At 48.0% G+C, this 15,526-nt stretch overlaps 1 protein-coding gene and 1 pseudogene across 13 annotated transcripts; both read left to right on the forward strand.

Moving 5' to 3' along the window:
* LOC112446804 (retinol dehydrogenase 16-like) overlaps nucleotides 1-1,782 on the forward strand; it is a 29,988-nt pseudogene extending 28,206 nt beyond the window's left edge.
* Nucleotides 1,783-3,309: 1,527 nt separating this feature from the next.
* RDH16 (retinol dehydrogenase 16 (all-trans)) lies at nucleotides 3,310-11,372 on the forward strand. 13 transcript variants are annotated; one of them, XM_059886426.1, is made up of 7 exons: nucleotides 3,310-3,389; nucleotides 4,613-4,665; nucleotides 5,256-5,617; nucleotides 5,846-5,911; nucleotides 7,638-7,896; nucleotides 8,764-8,927; nucleotides 9,495-11,372. In XM_059886426.1, the coding sequence occupies exons 3-7, from the start codon at nucleotides 5,305-5,307 to the stop codon at nucleotides 9,710-9,712; spliced, it is 1,020 nt and encodes a 339-aa protein (XP_059742409.1). In that variant the 5' UTR covers nucleotides 3,310-3,389; nucleotides 4,613-4,665; nucleotides 5,256-5,304; the 3' UTR covers nucleotides 9,713-11,372. The 13 variants fall into 13 exon arrangements, with proteins under 13 accessions (XP_059742409.1, XP_059742411.1, XP_059742413.1 ...); XM_059886428.1 differs by having other exon boundaries at nucleotides 5,260-5,617; XM_059886430.1 differs by having other exon boundaries at nucleotides 5,302-5,617.
* The last annotated feature ends 4,154 nt before the right edge of the window (nucleotides 11,373-15,526 follow it).

Genomic DNA, 15,526 nt, shown 5'->3' on the forward strand with positions numbered 1-15,526 from the left:
GGTCCTTGGCTAAGAGGAGACTTTGCCTTGGGCCCGCCGGTGTAATAAACTGCACTCCACTATCTGCATTGTCCTTCTGAGTGAGTTTGTTTCCTGGAACTAGTGGCTACAACATTATCTTTCAATTTGTGAATATAGTGTATCACATTGATTGATTTGCATATATTGAAGAATTCTTGTATCCCTGGAATAAACCCAACTTGATCATGGTGTATGAGCTTTTTGATGTGTTGCTGAATTCTGTTAGCTAAAATTTTGTTGACGATTTTTGCATCTATGTTCATCATTGATATTAATTGGCCTGTAGTTTTCTATTTTATTGTTGTTATCTTTGTCTGGTTTTGGTGTCAGGGTGATGGTGGCCTCATAGAAGGAGTTTGGAAGTGTTCCTTCCTCTGCAGTTTTTTGAAAGAGTTTTAGAAGGATAGGCATTAGCTCTTCTATAAATGGAAAATATTGTATTCTTTAGAACAGCACTACTTAGTAAAAAATACTCATGGTGTGAATATAATAGCTTCCCACATTTTATTCACTGTATTCAACATAAATAATGTCTTGGAAAACTTCTTTCTATCCAATTCCTTACTCTCTAGTCATGTATATTAAATTGATATTTGGTCAAATATGGCTGGAAGATGAACATTCCTACAAGGGCAGACTTGTTGCTGAGCATCGGAGGGACTAATTATGTGTGTTAATAATTCTGACACCCTGTACCTAACTGCCCTGACCCTGCTCTTCTGCCCTGAGTTCTGTTATTTGGTACATCTTTAAATTCTTGGTATTCATCTTTGTTTCTCCTAGACAGGTTTCCATGAAGCTGGGCAACCTGTGAATGGAGGGGACTGATCAGCACTTGAGGGAGGGAACTGGGGACTGACTGGCTTCCTATGGTTGGAGGGAGGGTGGACTTTCCTAGTGCAAAGTGTAAATTCCAGTTTGGGTGATGGTGGTTAATACAGGCATGTCTGCCTCCCTCTGAAACACTACCCCTTGAAGGAATTCCTCAGATTCCTTCAGGAATGTAGTTTAGTGTTGATCAGAGTATTTCAAGCCCAGGGCCATCATCCTGAAGCTGTTTGAGAATCTGAATATGTAATGGGATGTTTATAATGTCCAGGAAGACAATGGGGACTATGAAGTTTCTCACACTGACTTCCTGACTATGGATCCATCTTATTTCATTTTGTCCATCCTTGCTTTCATCAACCCTGGGGTGCTAGTTTCTTGTCACCAGGCAGTGGGCTGTGCTGTGAAAACTGAGTCAAGAGGGAGGCACACCTTCTGTCCTCCCACTGCTCACAGGGTCCAGGGTCTAATGCTCCCCAAACCAGCTGGATCATGGTGGTCTCTGTTCCAGCCATTCCCCCTGCAACCTCTGTCCTAAGTCCTCCCTGAGTTGGAAGGAATTTGGCATCACAGCTGGGTTCTGTTTCCTGGGCCCAGCACACTGTTGCCCTCTCACCCTCAATCTTCCCAGGACTCTGGGGTCTGGTGAGTAATGCCGGCAACTCCACATCCACCCCACCGAATGGGTGGCTGATACTTCATGAAGATTCTGTATGTAAACCTATTAGGGGGTGATGGAGGTGATCCTGAGTCTGCTGCCCCTGGTGTGGAAGGTGAGGGGGCCATGTGGTCAATGTCTCCAGTGTCATGGGATGGGTGAACCTTGGAAGCTACTTCATGTCCAAGTACAGTGTGGAGACCTTCTCAGACTCCCTCAGGTAATGGCCTGAATAGATGTCCTCTCTGTCCTCCTGCTTCTGTGCTTGCAGGGCACTGTTCTTCAGGGGTTTCCTCTCTCTGGAAACTGTTCCTTCCAAGTCTCTCTCTCTTGCTCTGTGTAGGTCTTTCACTGGGAAGAAACTTTTTATCTATTTGGTGTCCAGTTGGGTCTAGGACTAAGGAGTTCGATTGAACATAATCCTGCCTGCATGAGGGCCCACAGTCACACAGTTTTGGAGGCAGAATTGGAACTGAAATGATTTGAGTGTGCAGTCCTTCCGTGTACTTAACTGCTACATACAGGTTCCAGGAGCCCTGTGGTGATGGTGGGGGCAGGGATTCCCATGAAGTAACTAATCAAGGGAGCTACTGCATCACAGCTGTGGGCAAGAGACTCTGGGGCTTCAGTGAGAGGTCGCTTCTAAATGTGTAGGAGTTGTGTCCACAGGCAGGGTGATGTTCCTAGAGGAGAGATGGCCAGGGCATTACTAGGGGAGGATAGCAGAGAGAGGATAGGTTTGAAGTGTCTGAGTTCTGAGTGCTTGGTGTCAGACAGGGGAATTCTGAAGAGTCAGCATGATCAGGAGATTCTCAAGAGTCTCTGAGTCCTTCAAGGCTGTGGTGTCAGGCCCTCACGTCACTCCATGTCCCTTACTCAGATGCAGGCCTAGAACTTCATGCTTGATCTGAAGACTCCAGTTTTCATATTGTTATTTACACACACACATACACAACACACAGAATGCCAGACATATCAGACCAACTGAAATTAAATAATCATTGATTCGCTTTATAACTTGAAGGCATGTGTTCAGGACCTTGGGACTAACCCTCAGGAATCCTCTTCAGCTTGTAGAGAGCTTGAGATGTTAAACCTCATGACCCTCCTTGCTGAGCCTACACAGGGGCCGGGGAGGGCGGGCAATGGCTGCAATGAGATGGATGTTATGGTGGACAGAGTGGACTGTGACTCAAGGGCCCCAGTTCAGACAAGGCAGAACAGCAGGTGCATTAAAAGGAAGTGCAATGAACACCAGTGCACATCCTCAGCCTGGACCCTCGGGGCAGAGCCCTGTTTCTCCTCTTTCCTGGCCGCCTTCCTTGGGGAGGGAAGCGGGTCTGGTCTAATGGATATGTGCAGGGGCAGGAACCCATGCTATGAACATCCACAATAATGCCATAGGAAGCTGTGGTCACTTTTTCCTTAGGCCATCCTGGCCCACTGTGAGTTGAATGTGGTCAGTAACTCCCCATTCCCAATCCTCAACTGCGGAAATTCAGCACTGGAAGGCAGTGTTATGTCTCCAGGTAGTGGGACTGCATCCATGTGGAGCTGGAAATAAATTGCACAATTAACTCTCACTCCAGTCCTACCACCTCCCGTTGTTACAGATGCCTTCCCTTCTTCACAGGACCCTTCCTGGGTGGATGGAGAATTGTTTGTGGCCCTGACTCTTGACAAGTGCATCTCATGACACCCTGCAGGGCGTCAGCAGGGGGCGAGCCTCATCTATCCAATTAACAGGAAGCTCAGACATGTGCTGCCTTAGTACAAAGGGCAGCTGTCCCTTGTAGGACTTCCTGCAGAGATTTATGTCAGTGAGTCTCCCAGCAGGGTTCACATCTTGGAGATTTCTTGTTCTGCCCCTTGCAGCTCTCAGGTGAGTGAGTGTCACCCAGACTCCTTCTTTCCTCTCTCTTGACTTTCCTGTGGCTGTTCCCACCCAGAATGTTGTCTGAAGCTTCTGAGACCCCAGGGAGTCATCACATTACACTCAGATTCACAAAAAAGAAGCAAATGGGGTGAAGGCTGGATTGTGTCTGTTGAATGGCCCCTTGGGAAGTTATGGTGGTGGGATTCGTGGTTATTGAGAAAAAAAAAATCTCATTTCTTTCAATAAAGAAACCACAACCTTCTCCCTTAGCAGGGTTAGTGTTTGTATAAGACTTGCATGTCCTCCCAGCTTCCTGACAGTTTCCGGGGCACCATCCTACATCCTGGCCTTCTTCTGTCTCACCCTTTGGGGAGCCCTGTAGGAGGGTCCTGCTGGTGACCCGGGAAGCACACACAGGCTGGTTTCTGCAGGACTGTCTTTTCCATTACTGCTGCTGACTCCCATCTGAGGGACAACCCCTTTCAGGATGACAGTCAGCTCCCTGCAGGTGGAAATGACCAGTAAAGGCTAATCTGTCATCTCCTCTCTGTTTGTTGGCTGCTGAGGTGGATTCCAGGAGCATCTGAGCCTCTGTGTCCTTGGGGAAGCCTCTCCTTCATCCCAGCGTCCGTTTTCTTTCCTCACTTGGAGTTATAGGTGTGATAAATGTGGACGGTGAGGAGATGTCCAGGGCATTGACCCTGGCTCCTTCTGTCCCTGTCCTTCTTTCCAGCCCCATGATCCTGGTGGTCCACCCCTGTTACTGGATGGTATCCTCCACCTCCCCGTGAACTCCTCCATGCACAGCTGTTCTGAGGTCCAGTCTCAGGTCCTTTCTTTAGTCTCCTGAGGGGTCAGCTTCCTCCTCCTCTCCACTGTTACCCTAACACAAACTGCAATTATTCCTTTCCATCATTGTGATTTATAGATCTCCCTGCTTGCCAGAGTTAGAACTCCAGTTAATGTTTGCCACAGTTCAAATCAGTCTCTTCTCAGTGTCTGATTGGTCAGGATTCTGGATGTGGTGCTGGGATGGGCAGGGGCTGAGCACAGAAGGGAGAGGCCAATGGAGCTGGGCACACAGGTCTGTAGGCAGAGCATCTGCACAGAGTAAAAGGGGAACAACTGTTAGAGCAACTTTGTGTGAGTCCTTCCAAGACCCATCCCAGTGTCTGGGAGAAATCTCACCATTACCTGTGTCCCCTCATCCCCTTCCTGTTTCCTCGTAGTGCCTCAGACAGCCCCACTGTTCTTCTGAACACTTTCTGGTCCAGGAAACCAGGTGAGATCTTATTCTCTTTTGCCTTCTCCTTCTAATCCTAGAGAAGCTGAGGGTATTTAGTCTTTTAGGAGGGAATTCTGTGAGCTGAGCCAGAGGAGGAAACCAGGTCAGAGTCTAAGCCGCACAGCTAGTTGGCAGACGAACTGGGTTTTGAAGCCATGTGTTTTGTGAATCTAAGTATATTCCCCCTGAAGAATATTCTTTAGATCTGGGAGACTCAGGTCCCAGACTTGAAAGGGACAAAAGGAAGAAGATAGTCGTGAGCCATGGAACCGTGCCATTGCGGGTCCAATGTATGGGGTGGGGATGGAGGGGAGAGAGGCGGGCAGAGGCAAACAGGGAGGAGTGAGAGGACAGGACAGAGGTGGTTGGGAACCTATTGTCATCCCTAAGAGACTGTGTCGTAAATGCATTGACATCTATTAGAATTGGGTTAAGTGTACCAAAGAGCACGTATTGGGTTTAGAGTCAGTCATACTCACTGAAGAAGGTGAGCAGGACAATCTTGAGAATTCCAAGCGAGAGAGCTTGGACCCTGGCTTGCCAACAATAATCCTGTGTGTTCTTAATTTCTCCTACCTGATCACTAGCCAGACTCTATTTCACCCCAGGCTGTGTGTGTCTGTCCCATAAAAGGCCATGTGGCTGTACCTGGTGGTCCTCGTGGGCCTGTACTACCTCCTACGCTGGTACCGGGAGAGGCAGGTGGTGAGCCACCTCCGGGACAAGTTCGTCTTCATCACAGGCTGTGACTCGGGCTTCGGGAACCTGCTGGCCAGGCAGCTGGACCTGAGAGGCTTGAGGGTCCTGGCTGCATGTCTGACAGAGAAGGGGGCTGAGCAACTGAGGAACCAGACATCAGACAGGCTGCAGACGGTGATCCTGGATGTCACCAAGACAGACAGCGTTGCTGCGGCCACCGAGTGGGTGAAAGAGCGTGTGGGGGACAGAGGTAACACCCAGATTTCTTGTTTGTTTATTTCTTCTCTCTGTGTGAGGGGACACTGGTTGGCAGCTCCCTGGGGAACATTCCAAGCTGTTTCTGTGACTTGAAGTCCCACCTGTCTTCTTCACCTCACCCAGCTGACTAGCCAAACCTCTGCCACCCCATACCCCACCTCCTGACCTAGCTTCTGTAGTTTGGGGGAGAGATTTCCCTGATGACACTGTGTCCTTGCAGACTACCTGTCTGGTGTCCCCTCCTCTCTCAGCGAAAGTCTGGCTTTCTTACTGTTGTGTGAGCAAGGTAATCAGGGTGGAATTTCTGGAGGAGGGGTGGAGAGGGGGAACTCTGGCTGGAAGGCTGCATGGGTGGCTGGGAGCAGGGCTGGAGCTGGGCTGTGTTCTCAGCACCTGAACACGGTCTTGCTGGTGACCCATAGCCAGGCTGCTAGAGGTTTAATGTCACTCATTTTCGGTGCTGACACTGAACTCTCAGGAGTTGTCTAAGGAAGGTCTGAAAACTACAGTGGGGTCACATTCTCTTTTTTCTGTTTGTTGTTCTCCACGTGTGATGTGTCTCTTTGTGGTACTATAGTTGTACCTGTGTTTTATGGGAGAAGGAAAGAACTTTAATTTATCTAAATACAGATTTAAAACATGACACGGTGGACAGTGGGGAAAGTATGTGGATGAGAACCAAATCACCCTAAATCCTACCACCCACAGATAAGTGCTGATAACATTTTGACATACATGATATTACAATTTGGACATAGTCTCTTTCCTAATTTTCCAGTGAAAGAAAGTGAACAATTTTACAGGTAACAAAAATGTGTTCAAAAATTAATAAATAATGATTGAGAATAGTATATTCTTTAGAATAGCTCTACTTCATGAAAATTACCTCATGGTATGAATGTAATTGGTTCCCATATTTTATTCATTGCATTGAGCATAAATGATGTCTGGGTAAACTTCTTTCTACCCAATTCCCTAAGCTCTAATCATGGCTATTAATTTGATCTTTGGTCAAATAATGAGGAATATCCATTTCTACAAGGGCAGGCTTAGTGCTGAGCAGTGGAGGGACTAATTCTGTGTGTTCATTCTGACATCCTGTTCCCAACTGCCCTGAACCCTTCTGTTCTGCCCTGAGTTCTGTTAGTTGATAAGTCTTTAAGTTCTTGATATGTCTTTGTGTCTCACAGACAGGTTTCTATGAAGCTGGGCAACCTGTGATCTGAGGGAACTGGGGCCAGAGTGGCCTCTTGTGGGAGGGAGAGGGTAGAGATTTCTGGGAAAACATGTAATTCCAATTTGGAGAAACATGGCTTCTCCTGAAAACCTACCCACTGAATTCCCAAATTTTTGTATGAATATGACCCAATATTGATGCAGGTGCTTCAAAGCCAGGCCCTACAGGTCAATACCACACCTCTCAACCAGTTCCCCCAAACCTGGGACTTCAGATCTCTTTTCCTCAACCAATCTGCCTTTAACCTTCATTCATCTTTTTATTTTTGTCTTTTATCTGTTTTCTCCTTCCTTCCTCTCTTTCCCTCCATTCCTCATTATTTCTCTCTGTTTTCCTCTTTTTCCTTCATACTAGCTATTGAGCACTCTGTCAGAAAATCTGAAAAGTCAGAGGAATATTTATGTCTGCAAAAGCAATATGGATTGTGAACATTCAAAATTTCATTCTCAAATTCCAGACCATAGGCACACTAGATCTCCTGAAGCTCAATACCTGCATTCATAAACTGTGGTTCCTTGTCACCCGGTTCCTTGTCACCAGGCACTGGGTGGGGTGTGAAGACTGAGTCAGGAGGGAGGCTGGCCTTCTGTCCTCCCACTCTTCACTGGGTCTGGTCTCCCCAAACCCCCAGGAGCATGGTAGTCTCTGCTCTATTCACTCCCACTGCGGCCTCTCTCCTAAAGTCCTCCCAGGTCGGAAGGTGACTTGGCACCATGACAGGGTCCACATTGCTAGACTCGGCACAGTGTTGCTCTCTTGCCTTCACTGTTCCCAGGGCTCTGGGGTCTGGTGAATAATGCTGGCATCTCCACGCCCACTGCACCCAATGAGTGGCTGACCAAACAGGACTTCATGAAGATTCTGGACGTGAACCTGTTGGGGGTGATTGATGTGACCCTGAGTGTGCTGCCCCTGGTGCGGAAGGCAAGGGGCCGTGTGGTCAATGTTTCCAGCATCATGGGCCGGGTGGCCCTCCTTGGTGGAGGCTATTGCATGTCCAAGTATGGCGTGGAGGCCTTCTCAGACTCCCTCAGGTAATGGCCTGGGACAGACTGCCCACCTTGGTCCTCCTGCTTCTGTGCTTCTGGGAGAGCCTTTCACAGTATTCCTTTCATCATTGACTAGAGCTCTTTTTTCTGTAATTGCCTGTCTTACTTTACCAGGCATTCCTTGGGAAGCTCCTTCCTAAGTTCGTGATATCAGGATGGGCTCCATGACTGTAGAGTTGGCATGAACTTACTTTGCCTGGATGATGTCCCACAGTCTGAAAGTGAGGCAGAATTGTCACTGATATAATTGGCTACAGCATGTTCCACATATATTGCTGCTATAATATTAGGTAGGGGCAACCTTGTAAGCAGTGTAACCTTATGGAAGCAATTAATCAAGGGAACCAATTAATCATATCAGCAGTAGAAACCCTAACTTATGCTGGGCTGAAGATAGCTCCAATGTGGGGGAAGGGTGTACTCAGGTAAAGAGATGATATTTAGGGGATAGTTAGAACAATCCAGCTGATAGATGGCCAGGAAGTAGATCTGTTAGGAGAGGAAGAGAGGAAATTGAGGAGTATAGAGCAGATAAAATACAGAAAATTTGCTGATCAATTGGATGTGAGGGAAATATGAAGAGATGGTACTTAAGCGGTACCTTGGAACACAGCTGGTAGGATTTAGAGGTGTAGGCACATGTGTACAAAATATTAGGAAAAATATTCAAACTCTATTCAGAATAACAGCATCATTAGATTTCTCCTTTGGCTTTCTGTACTTCACAACCTCCCAGAGTTTTCTGCTTATCCCACTGCAGTCTTTCTTGTCATCTTACAATTTTTGGTGTGTTTTTGTGTTTATGTTGGAAGACCTCTGAAGTCCTTGTCCCTCTGCCTGTTTGCCTTGCAGGAGGGAGCTCTCCTACTTTGGGGTGAAGGTGGTTATGATCGAGCCTGGTTATTTTAAGACCGCTGTGACCAGCCCTAAGGCACTTTCTCAGGGCTTCCAGGCATCATGGAATCAGGCCAGCCCAGAGATCAAGGAACTCTATGGAGAGAAGTTCATGGCTAACCGTGAGTGATCTGTGGACCTTGGGAAGTAAAGGGACCTTGGGAGAGGTAAACCCTTGTCTGGAAGCCTGGGTCAGTCATTAGCACTTCCTTCAGTATCGTGTCCATCCTCCAGGCTCTGAGTCACCCACACAGTGGGGACATGGGTTCTGTCCCCAGGGTTCCATGTAATCACCTGGTGATCTAGGGAAAGTCTCCAGGCTTGGTAGACATGGGGACCACTGTCTCCCTGAACCCCTTTTTATTTTGGGAGGAAACTGAAGCCAGAGAGGGAAGACCCTGTGTAGTCATGGCAAGCTGGCATTAGAACAGCTGATTTTCACGTCCTCGGATTTATTGTTTGTAGACACCTGCAGTTTATGTAGTCCTGATATTCTCAGGAAAAGAATTAGAGGTTACTTCATGTGGAACCATTGCTCCTGGTGTAAGAATGGGGCACTCATTTGAGAATGTAGGTTGATTCAAGTTAGGTGGCCTAGGGATTCTTAAGAACATTGATCCATAAGTTGATCCCTAAGTCAGAATGGACAGAGGTGGAAATATGTCTGGATTCTTTCTCATTCTGGACAGTCATGAAATCAGTCGACTTGTTGGAGACAACCAGCTGCCAGGATCTGTCCTTGGTGACCAACTGCATGGAGCACGCCCTGACTGCCTGCCACCCCCGCACCCGATACTCACCTGGCTGGGATGCCAAGTTCATCTACCTTCCCATGAGCTACCTGCCCAGCTTCCTGGTGGATCTCATGGTGTACTGGAGAAACCCCAGGCCTGCGAAGGCCCTGTAACCCAAGACTGGGGTGCATTGTAGGGGGTAGTTGCGTACAGAATGGGGAGAGGATGCATCGGGGGAGGGAAATATAGTGGAGAGTGGAGTTTTCATGTCACCAGGACACCTTTCCACCTCACTCCCATCTCCTCCCCAGTCTCCTTTTGGGACATTACTTAGGACTCGAGGATAGAAGGAAGAAACATGTTTTGTAGTGAGAAACTGAGATCAGTAGCTCTTATCTGTGTCCTGTTCCTTCATCAGCCTCTCAAGGCTCTGAGCCTTATGGCCCTCCTGCAACCCTGAGGAATCCATACTTAAGGGGAGGGTTGAGCAGCCAGGAGGGTCCAGACCCCTGCATCTTCTGCCCCTGTCCGCCTCTTCCAGGTGTGCCTTGGCCCTGGCCAGTGTCCCCCTCCCACTGCAATGCACATGGGAGATAAAAGCCCTTCTTCCCTAAAGATACTTGTAATCAGGGATGTGTGTGAGGGGTGACCACCAGCCTGACACATCAGCCTAGGTGCTAACTCAGCCAATCTTGGCTGGAAAGTGGTGTCATCAGTGGAGATCCTGACAGAGAACACAGAAACCAATTCTTGTTTTGTCTTGAAATCTTAAATTTCCATTGATTATATTCCCCTAAAATAAAAATTTAGACATTTACCTAGGCCCAGTGATTTTGAACAAGGCCTTGGACAGCAGTGGGTGTGTGTCTCTGAGAGGAAGAGTTAGGAGACCTCATGGAGGTGTAGGGGTGAGTGGGAACACCTGAGGAGGATTTAAAGAAGCAAGTGAGGTCATCCCTTTGTCTGCAGAAGTGAGGGGCTAATGTGTCTTTCTGGAGATTATCGTGTGACCTGGGATCCCAGGATTAATACAAGGATGGACAAACAAGGAGAGGTCTGTAAGGGAGAGGCAGGGCCCGGACCCTTCCCTGGGGACATGTAGCATCTCCCTCACCAGAAACCTCCCTGCCGTCTTCCCTCTGTCCCCTCCTATAGAGTCACTACCCTCTATCCTTTGCCACCTGCCAGGTCCCCCAGCCCAGATCCCTTTCCCCCACCCTCCAATGGAGGTGAGTGGGAGTTACTTCTGGAGCCCGGTCTTATGTCTTTGCTAATGCTTACTGAGCACCTACTGTGATCAGGGCAGGAATTCCCCTGATGTCCCAGTGCTTCCAGAGACCCTTGCTCTCTGTGTGTCCTCTCTTCTCATGATGGTCTGACTATGGACTCAGTGGAGAGGGCATTTTTAAAAGTCATATAGATTTCTTGACTGAGTGCAAATTGAAGTGGGAGGTATCTCCCAGTCATCTTAGTTCACCTTCCTGATTATAAAAATTAGGTTACAGAGACTTTGGGGGATTTTACGCCATTGAACAGTATGTTTTAATATTACATACCTTAAAAAAGCATTGACTTCAGATTTCCCTGGTGTTCCAGTGGTTAAGAATCTGCCTTGCAATGCAGGGTATGTGGGTTCAATCCCTGGTTGGGGAACTAAGATCCCACATGCTGTGGAGCAACTAAGCCTGAGGGCCACAGCTACTGAAGGCCACACGACACATCTACAGGTCCATGTTCCCACTGAAAGACCTCACACAATGCAACGAAGATCCTGCATGCTGCAACTAAGACCTGACACAGCCAAATAAATAAATAAATACTTTTTGTTTTTAAGATGTATTTACTTATTGAATCATTTGGAATGTAACAGAAGTAAACATTTACTGAGTGAAGTTGACATAAGCACAGACAGTTTGAACTATAAGATCTAGATCAGAAGGGACTCCAGTATGAACAGGAGGATATCTGAGTACTCCATGACAGAGAGTGCTGGAACTCTAGTTCAACTGCAGCCTTTAGGCACTGTCCCCTGCAAAGCCTTGTGGCTGTACCTGGTAGTCCTTGTGGGCCTGTACTACCTCCTGCGCTGGTACCGGGAGAGGCAGGTGGTGAGCCACTTCCAGGACAAGTTCATCTTCATCATGGGGTGTGACTCGGGCTTCAGGAACCTGCTGGCCCAGCAGCTGGACCTGCAATGCTTGAGGGCCCTGGATGCGTGTCTGACGGACCAGGAGCTGAGCAGCTGAGGAACCAGACATCAGACAGGCTGGAGACGGTGATCTTGGGCATCACCAAGACAGAGAGCATGACTGTGGCCACCTAATGGGTGAAGGAACATGTGGGGGACAGAGATACCACCCACATTTCTTTGTGTTTGTTCATTTACTGGGAAGATCCCCAAGGTGTTTTCATTTTCAAAGCCTTGATATTGCCTAGGAATTGGTGCAGGTTGTTTCAAAGCTTGTCTCCTGATGCGCAATGCAGGCCCGTTCTCTAAATTCTCCTATCCGGGGTTTTCAAGTGTGTCTTTCCCAACCAGCTTGCAGAAAGTGATTATTCATGGTTGTTTTTTGTTTTGTTTTTTTTTTCTGTTTGGTGTTTCTTTTTTCATTCATTTCCCTTTTCTTTTCTCTTCTCTAGTTTCCCCTTCATTTCTGTTTCTTACCATTCCTCCCAGTCTCTGTCTCTCTCCTCTGATATTTGTGAGCATCACTATTTTCCCAAACTCTGTCTGTGACCTTAATAAAGGGGCTTATTGTCTACTGATGGGCAGAAAAATGAGTAGGACCATCCCTGCCTTCCAATAGCTCAAAGAATATCCAAACCCTGACAGCCTTGCAGCCCCTACACCCTCTTTTCCTCTCCTGAACTCTTTTCCCTTCTACCTCATGGCACACTGTTGTTGACTCAATTAAAAAACTCAGTTGGAAGATGACCTGGCACCATGGCTGAGTCCTCTCTCCTGGGCCCAGCACAGTGTTCCCCTCTTGCCCTCACTCTTCCCAGGACTCTGAGGTCGGGTGAATAATGCCAGCATTCGCACTCCCACCGCACCCAATGAGTGGCTGACCAAACAGGGCTTTGCATAGTTGCTAGAGGTGAATGTGTTGGGGGTGATCGAGGTGACCCTGAGCCTGATGCCCCTGGTGTAGAAGGCAGGGGGCCTTGTGGTCAACGCCTCCAGTGTCATGGACCAGTTGAGCCTTTTGGCTGGAGGCTCCTCCATGTTCAAGTACAGCATGGAGTCCTTCTCAGACTCCCTCAGGTATTGGCTTGGAATGAAGACCCTCCCTTGTTCCTCTTACTTCTGTGCCTCTGGGTGGGGAGCCAACTTTTGTTGGGGTTTCCTTTCTTCACGGACCTTCCAACCCCTCTCTCTTGCTCTGTAGGTCTCTCATTGGGAAGCACCTTTCTAAGTTTCGGGTGTCAGAATGGGCTCCAGGACTATAGAGTTTGCTTCAACCACTCCCTACCTTTGATGTGGGCCCATATTCAGAAAGTATCCGAGGCATAACTGGAATCTGGATTACTTGGCTGTGGAGCCCATGTCCATAACCCGTGCAATATTCAGCTTCAGGGAGCCCTCAAAGAGGGGCTGCTGCTGCTGCTGCTAACTCGCTTCAGTCGTGTCCGACTCTGTGCAACCCCATAGACGGCAGCCCACCAGGCTCCCCCGTCCCTGGGATTCTCCAGGCAAGAACACTGGAGTGGGGTGCCATTGCCTTCTCTGCAAAGAGGGGCCTGGAACACTTAACTTGAATCAACAGATACTTCTTGGTCACTTCTGTGAGTCCTCAAAAAGTGTTCCTGGTTCAAGAAGATTTGGCCCTTTACCTAAAGTGTCTGACAGCTGAGAAAGGAAAAAGAGATACAGTAATGCCATTATCTCATTTTTGCTGCTTGTAACTACATTAGTGAAGGTAGGTAGCCTTGGTAGCCAGTGAAATGAGGTGAGGGTTCAGGAGATAAGGGTGTGAACTGAGGACTGAAGAAGTGAACTTGAGACTCTGGCAATTGGGCAAAGTAGGGCAGGAAGGCTTCAGGATATGAGAATGGTGTCAGCCTATGCCCAGCTCAATGAGTGACTGTGGACGGCCTAAGCTGTGGGGTCCACCAGGGACAGATAGGCATGGGTGGGCTTGTAGAAAGATGTAGGCCTTGGAAAGGCTGGAGACCATCTTTCTAATGGCAATGGAACTCCACAGAAGAGATTTAACCAGGAGAGTTAAAATAGTCAAATCAGCCTCTAGAACAAGGGGTGGCTTTGAATGTGGAGGAGCCGAGACAACAGGCAGGGAGGTGTTCCTTAGAGGACAGTTATGATAACCGAACTGACAGATGGCCAGGTTGTTGGCTAGAGCAGGAGAGGGGAGAGAGAGAACTGAGGAGTATGAAGGAGGTGATATTGGCAAACTCTGATAATTGAATACATGTGCAGTGAATAGGAGGAGATAGCTTATAAGTGGTGCCTTGCACCACTGTTGGCAGGATTTAGAATTGATAAGGGACTTCCCTGGTGGTTCAGCCCATAAAGAATCCACCTGAAATGCAGGAGACCCAGGTTCCATTGCTGGGTCAGGAAGATCTCCTGGAGAAGAGAATGGCAGCTCACTCCAGTATTCTTTCCTGGAGAATTCCATGGTCAGAGGAGCCTGGTGCACTACAGTCCATGGAATTGCAAAGGGTCAGACATGACTGAGCAACTAACACACACACCCCGAGTTGACAAGCCCATATAAATAAACTATTTCAAAAATTATTCAAGTTCGATACAGAAAGAGTACCATCATCATAAGTTTTCTCTCCCTGGCTGCTACACTTCATAACTCCTCAAACTTTCAAGATTATCCAACTCCACTCTGAATTGAGATTCTATTGTTCTCTGTTTGTTTCCTGAAATTCTGAATGCCTTGCCTCTCTGCCTCTTAGCCTCGAGCAGGGAACTCTCCTACCACCTTTGGGGTAAAGGTGGCTAGGATCAAGCACAGTTACTTCAAGACCAGCATGAATAATCCTGAGGTTCTGGATGGGAGCTTCTGGGAGGCATGGGTTTGGGCAATTCCATAGGTCAAAGAACTCTGTGGGGAGCTATTCCTGGCATCAGGTGAGTGAGCTGTGGACCTCGGGGTGAGAAGCAAACCCTTGTCTGGAAGCCTGGGTCCATCATTAGCACCTCCTCTAGTCTTAGGTCCATCCTCCAGGCTCTGAGTCATCCACACAGTGAGGACATTAGCTCTATCCTCAGGGTCCCATGTGGTCAATTGGTGGCAGAAGGAAAGGATTCAGGCTTGGTAGACCTGGGGACCACTGTCTCATCTGAATCCCTTGTTTGGGGAAGAAACTGAATCTAGGGAGGACAGAGACTTGTGGACTCAAGACAAACTGACATTAGAGCAGATGGTTTTCATGTGCTTAGATTTCAGCGTTTATTGTTGTTTAGTCACCAAGTTGTGTCCAACTCTTTGTGACTCCATGGACTGTAGCCCTCCAGGCTCCTCTGTCCATGGGATTTTCCAGGCAAGAATACTGAAGTGGGTTGCCATTTCCTCTTCCAGGGGATCTTCCCCACCCAGGGATCGAGCCCAAGTCTTGTGCATTGGCAGGCAGATTCTTTACCAGTGAGCCACCAAAGAAGCCCACTCTAGTGTTTATAGAAATATCCAATTTATGTATGGGATATTCTCAGGAATAGAGCCAGAGGTTGCTTAGTGTGGAACAGTTATTCCTGGGATAAGAGTTTGGGTGCTTCTTGGGGAATTTGAATGATTAATTTGGAGCATGGGTTTACAGGGGAGGGAAGGGCGGGAATTCTCTCATCCTAAACAGACATCAAAATAACCGAAAATATTTGGGAAAAATACAAGCTGAATCTCTGTACTTGGTCATGAACTGCATGGACACACCCTGACTGCCTGCCACCCACACACCCAATACTCACCTGACTGGGATGCCAAGGGCTCGTCTACTTCCTATGAGCTACCTGCCCT

This window comes from Bos taurus, chromosome 5 (assembly GCF_002263795.3).
Source record: "Bos taurus isolate L1 Dominette 01449 registration number 42190680 breed Hereford chromosome 5, ARS-UCD2.0, whole genome shotgun sequence".
Taxonomy (NCBI): Eukaryota; Metazoa; Chordata; class Mammalia; order Artiodactyla; family Bovidae; genus Bos; species Bos taurus.